This window comes from Diabrotica virgifera, chromosome 3 (assembly GCF_917563875.1).
Source record: "Diabrotica virgifera virgifera chromosome 3, PGI_DIABVI_V3a".
Classification (NCBI taxonomy): domain Eukaryota; kingdom Metazoa; phylum Arthropoda; class Insecta; order Coleoptera; family Chrysomelidae; genus Diabrotica; species Diabrotica virgifera.
The window spans coordinates 254,593,428-254,611,702 of record NC_065445.1 but is presented as its reverse complement, the minus strand read 5'-3'; the positions used below and the strand labels follow the sequence as shown (position 1 = coordinate 254,611,702).

The 18,275-nt window shown below is 32.9% G+C and overlaps 1 protein-coding gene across 1 annotated transcript in view; it reads right to left on the bottom strand.

Moving 5' to 3' along the window:
- The window catches only part of LOC126882399 (juvenile hormone esterase-like), a 77,952-nt gene extending 60,869 nt beyond the window's left edge, over positions 1-17,083 (bottom strand). Inside the window, exon 1 of the mRNA XM_050647313.1 lies at positions 16,931-17,083. Within this exon, the coding sequence (XP_050503270.1) occupies positions 16,931-17,023 (93 nt within the window). The 5' untranslated portion in view covers positions 17,024-17,083. The remainder of the gene's footprint in view (positions 1-16,930) is intronic.
- Between the last annotated feature and the right edge of the window lie 1,192 nt (positions 17,084-18,275).

Here is an 18,275-nt window from a genome sequence, read left to right as displayed (position 1 = left end):
CAGGGTGAATTTTTTTTCTAAGACACAAACGAACTAATTTTTTAAAGCCCGACCTGATTTTTTTCTAGTTTGAATAAATCAGTTGATTAGGTGGTAATAGTGTAACGATTTACCAAAATAAGAGACACATCGATCTGACCGTTCAAAAATTATGACAAATATAAATTTCTGTCAAAATGCGAAACTCGCCCTGTATATTATTAAACAAGGGGAGCAGACACTTTTTAATGGTCATTTGTTAATCTCCATAGGAGCCTCTATACGAGGTAGGAGTATGTACAGTTCCTCATGACTAACCCTGTATATCAAAATGTATTTTCGTTTTTTGGTCAAACGGCTGAATTGAGAAAAAAAATGGTATAAGACTTTTTTGCTTTACATTGTGCCTTTTACCTATACTTTTAAGGAACACACTATTTTCGGGGACACCCTGTATAATTAAAAAGTGAACCAAAATATAAGAATTTATTTCAAGAATATACAACTAACACTAATAATCCGGTCAACTTAGGCATCAAAATAGTTGGCAAATAACAAAAATTGCCGGAGAGCCAAATTTTGATGGAGAGCTAGAGTTTACCATAACAAATAAAGTTTTGAAAGTCCCCATCGATCCCATGTGTGCAACAAAAGTTATTCGGGGTCAAAGGTCAAAATTTTAGATTTTTTGGATTTTTCTCGAAAACGGGAAGTTTTATCAAAAAAAAACCATCAAACCAAAGTTGTAGATCTTAACATTCTCTACAAACATTGTCCTTACAATTTTTTTCCTAAGAGTTACCAATCCTGAGATATCGCGATTTTAAAAGTTACTTTATACATTATATGCACTTTGTATAAGCCACGTATATACATAATGTGGCACTTAAGACAAGTATAAATTCCTATCTGTGTCTCTTTTATAATATAATATATTATACTATTCTGAAAATATTTCTTCAAAAGATAATCAGTCCCAAACTGAATTTCCTCTATCCACGTGGCTTTGAAAAACATTTGGCTATACCATTGTTTAAAAAAGAACAGATTGTCTATTGTAAACAATGGCTGCAGTATTGTCCGTAGGTCTTGTTCATATATTATCTGTTTCTTTTAGTGCTAAAGGTTCAGTTTAAGTAAATATAAGTACCTACTTATTACAAGCGTCTACCATTTAGCAGACATATTATAGTTCGAGAAATTTATATTGTGAAACAGCTTTAAGGTCGGCAAAATTTGGTATTCTTTGTCAAAGATGTTTTAAGAGGCGGTTCGTTTGATGACATCTGTTTTTCACACCCGCATAATCGGTCCCCTCAGACATTTACAAGTTTTACAAAACTTTTAGTTCAGTAGTATGTCTTACTGGAGTATAGGTGTGTGATTTAAAGCTCGATAATGGAGTGTAAAATGTTGTTTAATTTAAGATTAATTAATTAATTAATAATTAATTTTAGCACCTACGATATGTCCTGCTTTAACGGTATATCTAAGTAAAAATAAATATTTTTAATTACATATTTAATCACCAGAAAAAACAACCAGCCTCCGAACTATATTAAAGGGGAACTATTAGCAGGACTTACAAATCTGACCCGTTTCACTGTATTGGTTACTTAAACTATACGAGCTTACAGTGACAGTGGTATTTGACGGCTACAGTGACTCGACAAAGAATATATTATTAAAGCTGCAGAACAACGTCGTCGAACTACAAAAACATCATCGGGTTCCGAGATTATCTTTGATGAAAATTTAACAGCTCCAGCGAATCAACAAAAATTTTTCGCTAACATTAATAATAAATCTCGTTTCATTTCCATGTTAACTGACAAATTAACAGTTGCGAATATTGAAGTGAAACAAGCTAAAAATGACGCAGATGTCCTTATAATTGAGACAGCAATTGAAAAATGTAAGGCAACAAACACAACAATTGTAGTTGGTGAAGATGTTGATTTGTTAGTACTGCTTACTGCAAGGACTCCAGTAAATAAAGTTATTTATTTTCTGAAACCTGGAAGGGCTCAACAGCGAACAGAGATATATTCTTCGAAAAGTTTATCGGCTTATCCCAAATGCCAAAAGTACATTTTATTTTTACATGCGATAACCGACAGCGACACTACGTCAGCAATGTACAGAAGGGGCAAAACGTCAGTACTTAAATTATTCGAAAAAAGATTTGACTGACTGCTGTAAAGTTTTACAGAATTTGACTCCACACCGCAAACAATAATAATTACGAAAGGAATTCACAGCTCAGTTTATAGATATGGCCGCTTTAAGTTTCACTTAAATGACGCCCCGATAAGTCGCAGCAATTTATTGTGACGATAAATGTTTAATGGCGATTTATTGATTCTTTTAGAGCAGACACTGAGATAAATTGTTGCGATTGATTCTAAACTGAAACAACTCGATCGTTACAATAAATTGATGCAATTAGATACCAACTCCAATCCAATTCCGATAAATCGCTGCGATGTACCGTTTACACACAACGATAAATTAAAGCAACTCGATTGATATCGATAAATTGCTGCGATTTATCGCTGTGTCTAAACGCTGCCTTACGTTGCACTATAATTTTCTATTCTTATCTATGCAATCCTCGTGACAATCATTGTGGCAAGCTTAAAATTGATCTAAGAGTCAATGGTGCAACGCGTATGTTTCGTAAGCTGAGCTTAAGGCACGGCTTAAGCTTAAGATCTGTTGGTGCAACCAGGTATAACTTTATTATCAAATTTCATAAATAAGCAATAGTGAAGCCCAAAATGCTTTTTTATTACATTAACCAGAATTGTTAGATAACAGCCGGTAAATCTGATTATAAATGCATTATTATTCACATTGACCAGCTGCTACGGTTACTATTAATATTTACCGGTAATTATTAATACAGACCGGATTTATCACATCAACCGTAACACATATATAAAAATACAGTATTTTTTATACAGTAGCATAGCCACCTTTACCCTACGTAAGTAAACTTTACGTTAAGTAAAGGTGGCTATGACAGTAGGTATAAGAAAAATTTGAATTCTCATATCATAACTGTTTTAACCTCATTTATACATACTTGCAATTAATTATGATATCCGTAACGCCCAATGTATTATTTATAGATTGGGTCATAATTCAAAAATACAAAGATTTAAATTAATTTCATGAATAATAATTCCTTATTAAGAACAATATTACTGATAAATATGTATACCTAAGTATAATATCAAAATTTGGCAAACAGCATAACTTTGGAATTAATGGGTTAAATACGCAAATTAGTCAAAATCATGATATCTCACGCATTTCTGAAATTTAGTTGCAACATTACTGGTATATTTAAATCTCTTCGTGCATGTCCCAGTCTCAGTATTATTTATCAAATACCTCTAGTAAATTAGAAAATTATTGTTATTTGGGTTCTATGTTATTTATTTTTGTTTTAGTCTATTCACTGACGGTAAAATATTGCAAAAAATTAATATATCCTTTTGAAAAAAAAGGAGAAATCCAATTGGAAGCATAATAATGTAAGTTAGCGGTATTTTTAGTCATTGGGCTTATTTATTCTTATTTATTTATGTATTAATGATAGATTCTAGAAGTTTAACTGGCTTAGAATGATTAGTTTTAAAAGAAACTGGAGTTAAAAGCGAATAAGGAATTTTTGTAGTTTGGTAAAAAATGCCACTTTCTTCAGAGTAGAAAGATTAGCATCAGGGATAAGAAAAAATGTTTCCTTATAAAATTGTAGGTTATTTAATTCTCAAGAACTTGGTTTGAAAGAAATTTTTCTACGCCAAAAATTAAGTGAATCGTAAATGAGTATATCGAAATACATTGATTTTTTCTATACAAAACTAACACTCTCGATAGCGAATAAATCGGAAACTATTAATTTTATCGAAAGAATGTATAGAACATTTTTTGCCTAGAATGAACGTTTTCATCAACTTTTGCGGAATATAATAAAAAAATTTCACCCCCGAGATGGGGTGGCAACTACCCCCATGGTAAAAGCGCCTTTCGGAATCATATATATTTTGATCCTTGGACTAGCCACTACCTATTCTCAAATTTTCAAGTAAATCGATCCATTCCGTAAAAATTGCGAGGTGAAAAGCTTCGGTTCCTGGCCTAAAAAGTTGTACCAAAACAAACCGTAAAGACTTAGCATTCTAATAAATAAAAATGGATAAACAATTTCAAGACTTGTCTTTAGATAGACAAGTTGACTTTAAATACCCTTAAGTTACCAATAATGGCATACGCGGCAGAAACGCTACACGATACAAAGAGAGTAAAAATAATACTAGAAGCCGAATGACAACAAATAAAGTAGTTAAAACGGCGGGGGATGGTTTCATTAATATTAAGATATTCGAAAATAGCCAAATGAACCTAGCTGCTATCGACCAATCAGCTTACCACCAGCCTTGTCAAAAATAATGGAAAAGTTACTGATGAAGAGACTGATGGAAACTGTCGCAGTAAAAAACTTAATCACAGACTATCAATTTGGGTTTCGTCAACAATCAACAGTAGAACAGGTGCATCGTGTTGTTAACACAATTAATAAAGCATTAGAAGATAAAAGTTACTGTGAATCAGCTTTCTTGGATGTGAACAAATCATTTGACAAGTTGTGGCATGAGACACTCCTTTACAAATTAAAAAAGCAGCTAATAACAACAATATATTTGATTCTAAAATCCTGTTTAGAAGAACGATACTTCAGAGTCAGATATAAAAATGAAGTAACTAATCTACGCATCATCAAATCAGGAGTCCCATAAGGGAGATTCTTAGGCCTAATCTTATACCTACTCTTCACGGCTGATCTGCCATGTACTCAACGGCAGATCCAGCAACCTTGCAAGGAGGGGGCAATGAAATAACAATTTTCTCGTCACTCGCGTACGTAGGATTCTTTTTCGGCATGGGCTGTTACTTTATTTTTCTTCATGTACCATGTCCTCTCAGAACGTTGGTTACTATCATAGCCATCTTAATTTTATTCACTGCCACCCTAAATCAAACACAAAGCGTTTTTTCGTCCTGGACTGTGTTTGCCTTCTATTCTCACTTGCATAATATTTTGTAGCAACCTATATTTGAAACTTCTCATTACATGTCCAAAATACTCCACTTTTCTCTTCTTGATGCCTTCTATAATCTCAGTAGTCTTACTGATACTTTCTAGTATTGTGGAGTTTCGAATCTTCTTCCTACAAGATACTTTTAAATTCTTTTATAGAACCACATTTCCAAAGCCTCAAGGCGATTTTGGTAAGTAGATCGATTTTATTCACAGGCCAAGACTCGACACCATACAGTAAGACCGAGAACACGTACTTTGGAGAAGGAATTATGTTTTATGTTTCATTCCGTTATTCAATTGTGAATAGAACACCAAACTCACTATTTATTTTCAATCGTAATTATCATTTTCTTAAAAAAAGGCGACACCAGGCGAAGTCTCAAGGAGGGGGAAATTGACCCCATTGACCCTCCCTTGGATCCGCGCCTGCATATACTGATGAAAAGTCACCTCCACGTTTGCGGATGACACATTAAGGCAAGCGTCCACAGACCCGCATCGTACGCATCGGACGCATCGTACGCAACGGATTTTAGTTTGCCTTGTACAGAAACTTATGTAACCGCGTCCACTGATCCGCATCGTACGGATCGCATTATCTATTGTCAAACTAAAATCCGTTGCGTACGATGCGTACGATGCGGGTCTGTGGACGCTTGACTTTTTAGCAGTAAACAGAAATCCCGAAATAGTAGCGGCAATACTACAAACCAGTCTCAACAATATAGCAACGTGTGCAAGAAAATGGAACATTACAATAAAGGAAAACGAATGATGAATCTCGATGCTGTTTGGACATGTTTAATTGAAACAAGTCGGAGTTTTTGCATCGGTATATTACATTGGATGAAATATTTCATCACTTCACTCCGGAATCAAATCGGTAGTTATCTGAGTGGATAGTACCCGGAGAAAGTCGTCCAAAGAGACCAAAGACGTAATAAACCGCCGGCAAGGTTATGGCCTCTCTATTTTGGGACTCGCAAGGAATTGTTTTCATTGACTATTTAAAACATGGAGAATCAAAAAACAGCGACTGGAGCATTTGAAAAGCAGAATCGCACACAAAATACCTCATTTTTTTCAAGAAAAAATTGTTATTTCAGCAAGACAGTACATCGTGTCACAAGTTGATGAAAACAATGGCAAAAATGCACGAGTTGTGTTTTGAATTGCTTCCACATCCACCGTATAGTCCAGATCTGGCTCCCAGCGATTCCCTCCTTTATTCCGATATTAAAAAGATGCTCCGTGACAAGAGATATCGCTCCGACGAGGACGTAATCGCTGAAACTAAAGCATATTTTGAAGACAAAAATTGATCGTTTTCCAAGGACGGCATCAAAAAATTAAAAAGCGGCCATACATAAAAAGCCGAAAACTAGGGGTATAGGTACACCCCTGATCAAAAAAATCCGGACACCTTAAAAATGGGTCATATTTGACATCTCGAATTTCCTAAACCTGTTGTCCAATTTAAGTGATTTTTTTAAACATATTATAGCCTTATTCTTTGACAATATTGCTGTAATAATATTGTTGCTAGGTAGGTAAATTGTCATTTTATACCGGGTGAACCAATCAAACTGTGTTTTTTCTCAAAGTTCGCCACACCGTGTGGAATATTGTAGCAATTATAAAATACTGAAATTAAATCCAACTGTAGCCCCAGGTTCTTTTAACATTCTGTTTTTTGATTCATTCGCTTATGTTGGATAATAAAAAAGTTAGGTACTTTAACAACTAGCCATGTTTTTCATCAATACAGGGTGTTTTTTTTTAAATAAGTATGACAAACTTTAAGGGGTAATTCTGCATGAAAAATAATGACAATTTACTTCATCAACGTATGTTCGCAAATGCTTTGTTTCCGAGATACGGGGTGAAATTTTTTCTTACAAACCGACGATTTATGTATTGCTCTAAAACTGGTTGAGATATGCAAATGAAGTTTGGTGGGTTTTAAGAGGTAGTTATTGCGCATTTTTTGACATACAATTAAGAATTTTATATACACCACTGGCTCGCATACGGGTAATATATACCGGGTACCGGTAATGGTCTGAATTTTTTTAAAGAAAAAATTAGTACGCCACTGAGATATTTAAAATTAAAAATCATTCTTGAATTCCTCGTTCAATTTACAACGAAAAATCTTTCTTGCCTTTTTTTCATATGAGGCGACGTTTTTATGCAAAAGAAATAAAACATCTTAACGCTTACAAAGTATTCGAGGTAGTTTCAATACAAGAATAAAAAACCGCTAAACGCCGTAAAAATGAATGGCGCATACAATATTCCAGCTACAAAAGATCTGATATAAATATTACGTAGCGCGAAAATGTATTTTCATTTTGATGCAAAACAAAATTCTAGTTTTATTTTAAAAGATTTTTCATAATATTTGCCCAATTTGAAGTAAAACGCGCCACAAAAGAGTAAGTTTGATACAGTTTGAATTTTGAAACTCTTTTGTGGCGCGTTTACTTCAAATTTAGCAAATATGAAAAAATATTTTAAAATAAAACTAGAATTTTGTTTTGCATCAAAATGAAAATACATTTTCTCGCCACGTAATATTAATATCAGATCTTTTGTAGCTGGAATATTGTATGCGCCACTCATTTTTACGGCGTTTAGCGGTTTTTTATTCTTGTATCAGGAGTTTTTCAAAGTTATTTATAAATTAAATGTATAAAGTTAAATGCAATGTTTCTCGATTACACGTTAAGCTTTATAAATGGTCGCCTTGGTCGCATTATCTCCCAAATGATCTAGTGTCCATCGAATGTACACTAGATTTTTTTTCTATTCGGAATAGATTGAAAAAAATATTGGGAGGGCCGGTAAATGAACTCGGATTGCCCGTTGCCAGATCAAATTAGCGTCGTAACCACTACAACTACATAAACCATTTAGGGAATAATCGTTAATTGGATTATACTTTTGTAGCTTCTTCTTCTTCTTGTGCCACTCCTATCGGAGATTGGAAATCATCAAGGTTACCCTGACTTTGTTTACAGCTGACCTAAAAAGTTCATTAGTGGTGCAGCCAAACCACTCTCTCAAATTCCGCATCCACGACATTCTTCTACGGCCTGGATTCCGTTTTCCTTCTATTTTTCCTTGCATTATATTTTGAAGTAATGCGTATTTATGACCTCTCATCAGGTGACCCAAATACTCGAGTTTTCTTCGTTTTATCGTTAATAAAATTTCTGGGTCTCTTCCTATCCTTCGTATTACTTCAAGATTTGTGATTCTTTCAACCCAACTTATCTTCAGCATTCGATGGTAGCACCACATCTCGAAACTTTCAATATTTTTTATGTTGTTCTGTTTGAGAGTCCAGGCCTCTACACCGTATAATAGCGTGTTAAATACGTAGCCACTTAGCATTCTTAATCGTAGAGGGATGCTTATATCTCTGTTGCAGAAGAATTTTCTCATCTTTATGAAGGTGGCCCTGGCAATTTCGATACGTCTTTTTATTTCATTGTTTTGGTCTCCAGTTTCGTTTATTAAAGTTCCCAAGTATTTATAACTTGATACTTTTTCAATTTGAATGCCGTTTATACTAATATGTGCTGGTTGTGTCATGATTTTACTGAAGACCATATACTTGGTTTTTTTGATATTAATGTTTATGCCATAATTGTTGCAAGCAATATTTATGTTTGTAAGTAATCGTTGTAATTCTTCTACTGTTCTTGTAACTAGTACAGTGTCGTCTGCGTATCGAATATTATTTACAACCTCTCCATTGATTACGATTCCTTCATTTGCTTGCAAAAGGGCTTCCTGACAGATGCTTTCACTATATACATTAAATAGCAGTGGTGACAAAATGCATCCCTGTCTTACTCCTCTACGTATTTCTATTGCTTTTGATATCTCGTTTTCTATTTTGATGTTAGCTTTCTGATTCCAATATAAGTTGAGAATTATTCGCAGATCTTTATTATCTATGTCTTTTCTTTCAAGAATGTCTCTTAGCCTATCGTGGCGTACTCTGTCAAACGCTTTTTCAAAATCGATAAAACATGCATGTACTTCTTGACTAAAGGTATTGTAGCTTAGTAACTTCTAAACGGCTTAACCGATTTTGTTCACTAAACATGAGTTTGAAACGTATTGACAAGTAGTATCTTATGCATCTAAGGTCAAGTATGATAACTGAAGCTATTATAGGAATTATTGAGCTTGAAAAACCGTTTTTCCCATAAGATATAGATTTGATCATACTTATGAAGCCTATAAAGTATATAAAGTATACACCGATAGATTCGTCTAGAGTCCTTCTACAAACGCTCAGTTATTGGTGTAATTCGTAGGTTGAAATTTTGAGTAATTGTTGAAAAACCAAAATTTTCAAAATTTATTTTTCAGTTTTTTGGCTATACTGAGCCATGTATGTCTGATCCTGACAGCTTAGACACCATTTGAAAGCTTAACTTAACACTATTGATTTGGTGTATTTACTGCTCTCCTGTCTCTTCTTGAACCGAAGATATATACCGCCAAGAAATATGCCGTTTTGTACTTACCAAGTCCTATAGCTGGCATATGGTCAGAAAGTTTGGTATCTATCCCTACATGATTTCCTATAATGCTATGCTAACTTGTTTTAAAGTTCAGCGACTGGATAATAGAAGACATTTTCATTCAGCCCTTTTTATATACTATGTTGTAAATCACATTAAATATAAAGACTGCTTTTTTATAAATAGTATTAAATTTCATGTTCCAAAAACACATTTAAGAATTAATAACAAACGACTGTTCTCAACTAATAAGACTGATTGTTCACCCATAAATAAGATGTTAGAAGAATGTAACCATATGATAATTAACTGTGATATAGACTTTTTAAATTCTTCTGTGAAACAAATAAAAGTTGCTTCTGAAACAAATTTCTAGTATACAAAAGTTGTCGTAAAATTTTATTTAGATGTATTTATTTGTATTTAGATGTATTTATTTGTATTTAGATGTAATTATTTGTCTAGATGTATTTGTAGTGTTTTTTTTACTTGTTCTGTTCTATTTAGGTTTAGTACTTAATATAGGAATGAGTTTTTAGCAGTAGTAAGCACTCTTTTAATGTAATAACAATTATTTTGTGTATTAAAGGAGGTTAAATAAATAAATAAATAAAAATAAATAAATATGGGAAGTCAAAAGTCACAAACTACACCGGTTCTGAATCGGCCCTGAGCCCCTCTTCAAAGACAGAAAAAAAATTCAGATTGGTTTAACTTTTCCACACACATACTATTGTGTTTTAAATTTATCAATCAAAAGCAAAATGAAAATTAAATTAAATTTTTTTTTTGTAAATAACGCGGGCACATAAATTTGATACACCCTGTATATTGAGCTGTTTTAAAATTTATTAGAATTTAGTGAATGTAAATAGATTTCTCTTTTAACGAGCTGTCCGAGGAACCATTAAAGACTTTTGTGAATAATTAAAGTGAAAAGAACTATGTATTTAGAATTAAAATGGAAAAAAATTGTTTACTGTATAATTTCTCGAAACTGATAATTGAAAAAAAAGTTGGAATTTTAATATCTTCATTTCAATACGAGTATATGTGGGAGAGTTTTCTCCGAAAGTAATTAGGATTGTCGGAACAAATTTGAGGGTGACGTTTGTTTGTCAAATGGAAAAGTCAATGTTCTGATTCTTGGAATGTGGAAGGGGAAAAGATGGATTGGATGATTGAGAGAGATTGAAAAATTATTATTATGTTGTTGGCAGCGAGAAGAAGCGGTTTTCGACGTGTTAAGTGGAGCAGATAGTTAGCATATATCAGTGGTTGGTTGATAGTGGAGAATAGTGTTGAAAAGTGGAACGAGCGACAGATCAAATCGAGACGAAATACCTCTTTGATTCTGTAGTATTGTGAGAAGGAGAGCAGAGAATTTTTGGAGTTGTTTGAGTCGAGAACGTGTCAAAGAAACACGGTTTGTTGGAGAATTAGTGCTGGTATGCTGACAGTTTTGAAGCTGGACAACGGAGAGAGGCTTTGATGAGTAGCCTTTAACATAATCAACGAGGGAGAGCTGTTTGGGGTCACGAGAAGACATCCGAGTGAGGGAAGCAAAAGGTCAGTCAATTTATGTGAAAGAGATTTTTATGTTCGGGAAATAAATTTTTGAGTAAAAAGCATATGAATTAAAGTTCCAATATTTCAAAATATAAATAGTAAATATAGGTAACCTTGCGAAGACATAAATTTGTTTGGTTTAATTTGTTTTACCAAAGTCATCGGGAACAAACCGATAAATTGTTTTTTTGTAAAGATAATAATTTTAAGTGGTATAAATTTCATTCGGACATCTGTGTCCACAGGTTTTTTAGATTCGATAGTTTTCAGAGTATTAATTTGATAAATAAAAGACAATTCTGTATTTTTATTTTAATAGTTTGCTTTATTTCTTTTCCCTATTTTATCCCGATTAGGATCAATTCAGAGATACTGAACCCACGAGAGAAGAAAAATATAACGTAAGATAATTTGGTTTTTTTTTATATATTAAAAGGCACCCTGAGATTTTTTATTCAATTTTGATATATGATTTGCGAGAATTAAATGATTAATTAAATAAATAATAATCAATATAAAATAAATAAGAAGCAGATCACAACAATACATACATACATATTATTATTACATACATACATACATACATATTATTATCCACAAACATTTTCCCTTTTTTAAATAAAAATTGACTCGTACCTCTGAGCTCGGTAACTTTTGAACGGTATAACCGATTTTCAAAATTAGACATGCGTTGGAAAAGTAATGGTCGCTTCTATTAGAAGCCGTAAAGGTCGGAGTTAAATTTTCGAAGTTTTTGGGAGTTTTGGGGACGAGAACGAAAAACAGACCCTAAATAAGAAGGACCGTAAAATCCACACCCTTGGACCAAAATGGATGGTTGACATATGAATGGGTGAGTTTTTTCCTGAGCTTTAAGATGGGAGTTGGCCCAATTTTCAATTCAGTCAGATTTAGAAAATCGAAAATTTCGTGTATATACAATACAGGTCATAAATTAAATCACATATTCTGAGACTAAAAATAGTTCGAATGGACCTAATTTACCTTAGTACTAATGTTCACATAAAAAAAGTTACAGCCCTTTGAAGTTACAAAATGAAAATTGATTTTTTCGAACATATCGTAAACTATTAGAGATTTTTTATTGAAAATGGACATGTGGCATTCTTATGAGAGGAACATCTTAAAAAAAGAATTATAGTGAAATTTGTGCACCCCATAAAAATTTTATGGGGGTTTTGTTCCCTTAAACCGCCCCAAACTTTTGTGTACGTTCCAATTAAATTATTATTGTGGTACCATTAGTTAAATTCAATATTTATAAAACTTTTTTGCCTCTTAGTATTTTTTCGATAAGGTAGTTTTTATCGAGTTACGGCTTCTTTTTTAATATGTTTACATAAAAATTTTGTGGGGATTTTGTTCCTTTAAACCCCCCAAATATTTGTGTATGTTCTAACTAAACTTTTACTGCGGCACCATTAGTTAAACACAGTGTTTTTAAAACTTTTTTGCCTCTTCGTATTTTTTTGAGAAGGCACTTTTTATCGAGATATTACTTCTTTTGTAATATGGTTCAAAATATACCTAAAAATGTAAATCATAAATAAATTATAATCGTACTTAGCCATATACAAATATGTGGTGGATTTGACAAAAGTATTCAAAATATCTCGATAAAAACTGACTTTTCGAAAAAGTACTAAGAGGCAAAAAAGTTTTTAAAATATTGTGTTTAACTAATGGTACTACAACAATAATTAAATTGGAACGTACACAAAAGTTTGGGGGGGTTTAAAATAACAAAACCCCCATAAAATTTTTATGCGGCGTCCAAATTTCACTATAACTTTTTCTTAAGATACTACTACCATAAGAATGCCACATGTCTATTTTCAATAAAAGATCTCTAATAGTTTTCGACATATTGGAAAAAATCGATTTTCATTTTGTAACTTCAAAGGGCTGTAACTTTTTTTATGTACACATTTGTACTAAGGTAAGTTAGGTTCAATCGAACTATTTTTGGTCCCAGAATATGTGATTAAATTTATGACCTGTATTTTTGTTACACCCTGTATAGTGTCACTTGTAGGGGGTATAGGTGTGAGCATCTGGCGAGAACTGCCGCTCTCTGGTAATGCATAGAAACTTACATAATATGTCAAATAAACGTTAATATGTTTTATTTTTTTGCATGAAAACGGCGCCTCATATGAAAAAAAGGCAAGAAAGAGTTTTTGTTAATGTATATTGAAGTTGTTGTAAATTGAACGAGGAATTCAAGAATGATTTTTAATTTGAAATACCTCAATGGCGTACTAATTTTTTCTATAAAAAATTCAGAATATTACCCGTACGGGTCATACTACCCGTATGAGCGTGAGCGCCAATGGTGAATATAAGATTCTTAGCTGTATGTCAAAAAATGCGCAATAACTACCTCTTAAAACCCATCATATTTCATTTGCATATCTCAACCGGTTTTAGAGCAATACATAAATTGTGAGTTTGTAAGAAAAATTTCAACACCCCGTATCTCGGAAACGAAGCATTTGCGAACATACGTTTTAAATCAAACTGTAATTATTTTTTCATGCAGAATTAGCTGTTTAAGTTTGTCATGCTTATTTAAAAACACCCTATATTGATGAAAAAACATGGCTAGTTGTTAAAGTACCTAACTTTTTTATTATCCAACGTAAGCGAATGAATAAAATAACAGAATGTTAAAAAACCGGGGGCTATAGTTGTGTTTTAATTTCAGTATTTTATAAATGTTAGAATATTCCACAGGATGTGGCGAACTTTGAGAAAAAAAGAATGTGTGTGTACTTTGTACTCACGTAAGAAGTTATACTTCTATTATATGATTTCTTAAAAATAAATATACTTTAAACAGTTTGTTTTAATTTTTTTTAAACACCAAACTAATTTTGTGCTTACCGCTTTAAAAAAAATAAAAAAAAAGTATAGGATTGCTCCGGACTCGAACTCAAGACCTCTCGATCTCTGGCCGAATGCTATACCAAATACGCTACGAGGACTGTGTCTGTATCGGTTCGGACGTACGTAATGACAATTCACGGTAACAAACAGACAAGTATAATAAATATACAATAAAATGTTTTAATAATACTCATCTTACTCCTGAGGAAGACAAATCCAAAGACACAAAAATTATAATAAATATATTTACTAAAAACACTAATATATTCTTTTCACACCTTTTCTTGTACTGATATATTTATACATAACTAGAAATATTTAGCAACTAAACGCCATACTGTCTGTGTGCGCATGCGCGCAGTATTATGAAATTTTAGTCTCAATCGCGCCTAAAGAAGTATAACTTCAAAAACACAGTTTGATTGGTACACCCGGTATACAATGACAATTTACCTGTGTAGCAACAATATAATTACAGCGATATTGTTAAATAATACGGCTATAATATATTAAAAAAATTACTTAAACAGGTTTAGGAAATTCGAGACACCAAAAATGATTCATTTTTAAGGTGTCCGGAGTGTATTTACTAGATTCTTTTACATACTTACACTAACCTTATCCTTGTATACATATAATGCTAGGATCACCCACACAACACAAAAGAGGTTAAGACACATGTTTTAGGTGAATATGATTCGTTTTACCAAAATAAGGTCTGCTTATTTTGGATAAATAATACATTCGTTCCCAGGGCCGGTTCTAGGATTTTTGTGCGCCCCGGGCAAAACAAAATTTGGCGACCTTTCATACGAAATATATACTGGAATATAAAAAAATAGTAAAAAAGGCAAAAAATCAAAATTTCATTATAAAGAACTATGTAACAATGTATTTAATCAAAAAATAGTACAATTAATAGTCAGCTATTATTTATAGCTGATGCGTAGCATAACGAGCGTAATTGAAATTCAAGCAACGAAGGCGCGAGACAAAAGATAAGATAAATGCACATTTCCAAAAAACAGAAAAAATGTATAACGTTGTGCTTTTACAATACTAAACAAAGATGTTGATTGTGCGCACTGCAAGCGCACAATCTGCATCCCCAATGACTAAATTGAGGGAGTGGGATCCACATAGCATAAAAAATAAGGAGGATATTCTTTTCAAACACGAGCTTGTACACCTTTACGAGTATTTTTTCCCTTCATGTTAGAGCCGTTGTCATATCCTTGGCCTCTACAATCATCTAAATTAAATTGAAAATCATTCATTGTTTTATTATATAATGAGTAGGCCTATGCCTTCATACCTAGAACTAAGGTTATGGGAAACAATAACAATACCTCGAAGTTCCACGAATATTAATAAAAGCAGTATAAGCACTATGCAAGGAGAACAAAGTAGCTATCAAAACGGGCAATAGAATATGCAGTCCCTTTAAGATGAAAAATGGACTGCTACAGGGCTGTTCCATATCCCCTATCCTATATTAAATATTCCTGGAGAAAACCCTATGGAGAAGAAAGTGCGAAGGAATGGGTATACCAGTAACAAAAGAATAGGCTGGAAATAGACGAAGGTAAACAAATCAAAGAAACAGACAAGTACAAGTATTTAGGTTTCATAATTATTAAACAAAGGAACAACTGAAGAAGATAATATAAAACATAGACTAGGACAAACAAAAGATTGCATATGAAAATTTTGAAAATTAATACGGTATTGTTGGACAAGAACATCAGTATAAAAACAAAAAGAAGAATATATCACACCATGACAAGTATCCTGACTTATGAGTGTAAAAATTTTATAATAAATAAGAAAACCAAAAACAAAATAAGAGCAACAGAGATGGAATTCCGACCAACTGTTGGTCGTTAACCTCTCACTAGAACACAAGCACCTTGTGCAATTTTCGAGCAAGGGTGAAATACATTCACATGTGATCTTTAAAATCTTAAGGAATCGACTTTATGTCGACTACTTTTTAATATAGAATGTAACAATAATGTAATTTAGAGGTTTTTACACCTATTGAAGTGGCTAGTTACAATTACTTGTACACTGGACGTTTACACTGATGATGGTCAGTTTGACCGAAAACGTTTTGAACTTCTACTCTCTTGTGGATAAATTTTAAGAATTTTTAATAAATCCATATGCCTACATACAACAGAAATGTTTACTTCGTTCCACGTTGGTACTAAAAATAAATATATAACAAGAAATCGAACTTGACTGACTTGGCACCATTTAGGGCGCATATGAGTATAATAATTATTGTTATCACAATACTGTGCCTTAGTTTTTGATAGTATAATGTCACTGTCCCTGTCTTACTGCCGACACACTGTTGCCGCACTGTTGAAAGTTCGCAGAATTTTCGAAAAGAAAATATTGATGACGCACTGATGACGCACTCTTAAATAAAGGGCTCGGGTGTAAATAATGGTATCTGACATAATTGTCGAAATTAACTTTTTGTATGAAAACAATGGTATAATATATGCAGTTCTAAACAGAAATCTGTTGATACCTATTTAGTTACTAATTAAGTAGTTTAAAATATGGCACTGTAAATAAGTTGCAAATGGCAGTTAAGACAGTTAAGTGACATCGAATTTGCGTAAATAATAGTATAAATAAAACTTTCAAGAGTGTCTCGTTTAACATTTAAAAAAAATGCCACATTTTATACCCGAGACATTCAAATAATAGAACTAGTGTTCTATTCGAGCAAATATTCGTGAAATTCAATTAAAAAAAATAGACAAATATAAAAATACAGCTTTTTAAAATATGCACTTACAGAAATTCCGTGAATTGACACCAATATCGCCGATAAAAATACCAAAATTGGCCACATTTTTAACATTAAACTACAAGGTTTTACATTTGTCATCTTATTGACTGAGTTTTAAATGAAATAAATTTAATGAATCTGTGACTGTGACTGTAACCTAACAAGTCTACCTTTATACCTAATACGATGGGATTATCTCATTAATGCACATGTAACGGGTTTCTGGAGAAATACATTTCATTTGGAATTTACATCTCGTAGTATCTCGTGTACTGTGGTAACCACACTTACCATGTTATATATATTTATGAGAACTAATAATGTGAATGTAAAACACCTAAAAAATAATAAATCTCCTGGAAGTGATGGTATATCCGCGGAATTTATTAAATATGGAAGTGCTACTCTGACTTATCAAATATACAGGGATAATATCCCGAAAAGATTGGTCATATATTTATTATACCACACACTCTGGGGCCAAAAATAGTTCGATTGAACCTAACTTACCTTAGTACAAATGTGCTCATAAAAAAAGTTACAGCCCTTTGAAATTACAAAATGAAAATCGATTTTTTTCAATCTATCGAAAACTATTAGAGATATTTTATTGAAAATGGACGTGTCTCATTCTTATGGCAGGAACATCTGCTAACAAAATTATAGTAAAATTTGTCAACCCTATAAAAATTTTATGGAGGTTTTGTTCCATTAAACCCCCTCCCCCCCAAACTTTTGTGTACGTTGCAATTAATTTATTATTGTGGTACCATTAGTTAAACACAACGTTTTTAAAACTTTTTTGCCTCTTAGTATTTTTTCGGTAAGCCAGTTTTTATCGAGATGCACCTTCTTTTTTAATCATCATCATCATTCTCTTTGCCTTATCCCTATGCGGGGTAGGCTTCCCTAATTGCATTTCTCCACACAATTCTATCTTGGGTCATATCAATGTTAATCCCCTTTACCAACATGTCCTGCCTTATCGTCTCCCCCCAGGTCTTCTTTGGTCTTCCTCTCTTCCAGGAATCTGCACTTCAGCTATTCTTCGTATTGTGTGATTAACGTCTTGACGTTGAACATGACCAAACCATCTTAACCTATGCTCTCTCATTTTGGCATCAATTGGTGCCATACCTAGACTTCCCCTAATATACTCATTTCTAATTTTATCCTTCTTTGTCACTCCACTCATCCATCTAAGCATTCTCATTTTCGCCACATGAATTCGTTGTTCCTCTTTCGCTTCCCAATATTCAGTTCCGTGCATCATAGCCGTCTTATGGCTGTTTTATAGAATTTTCCCTTCAGCTTCATTGGAATTTTTCTGTCACACAACACACTACTCGCT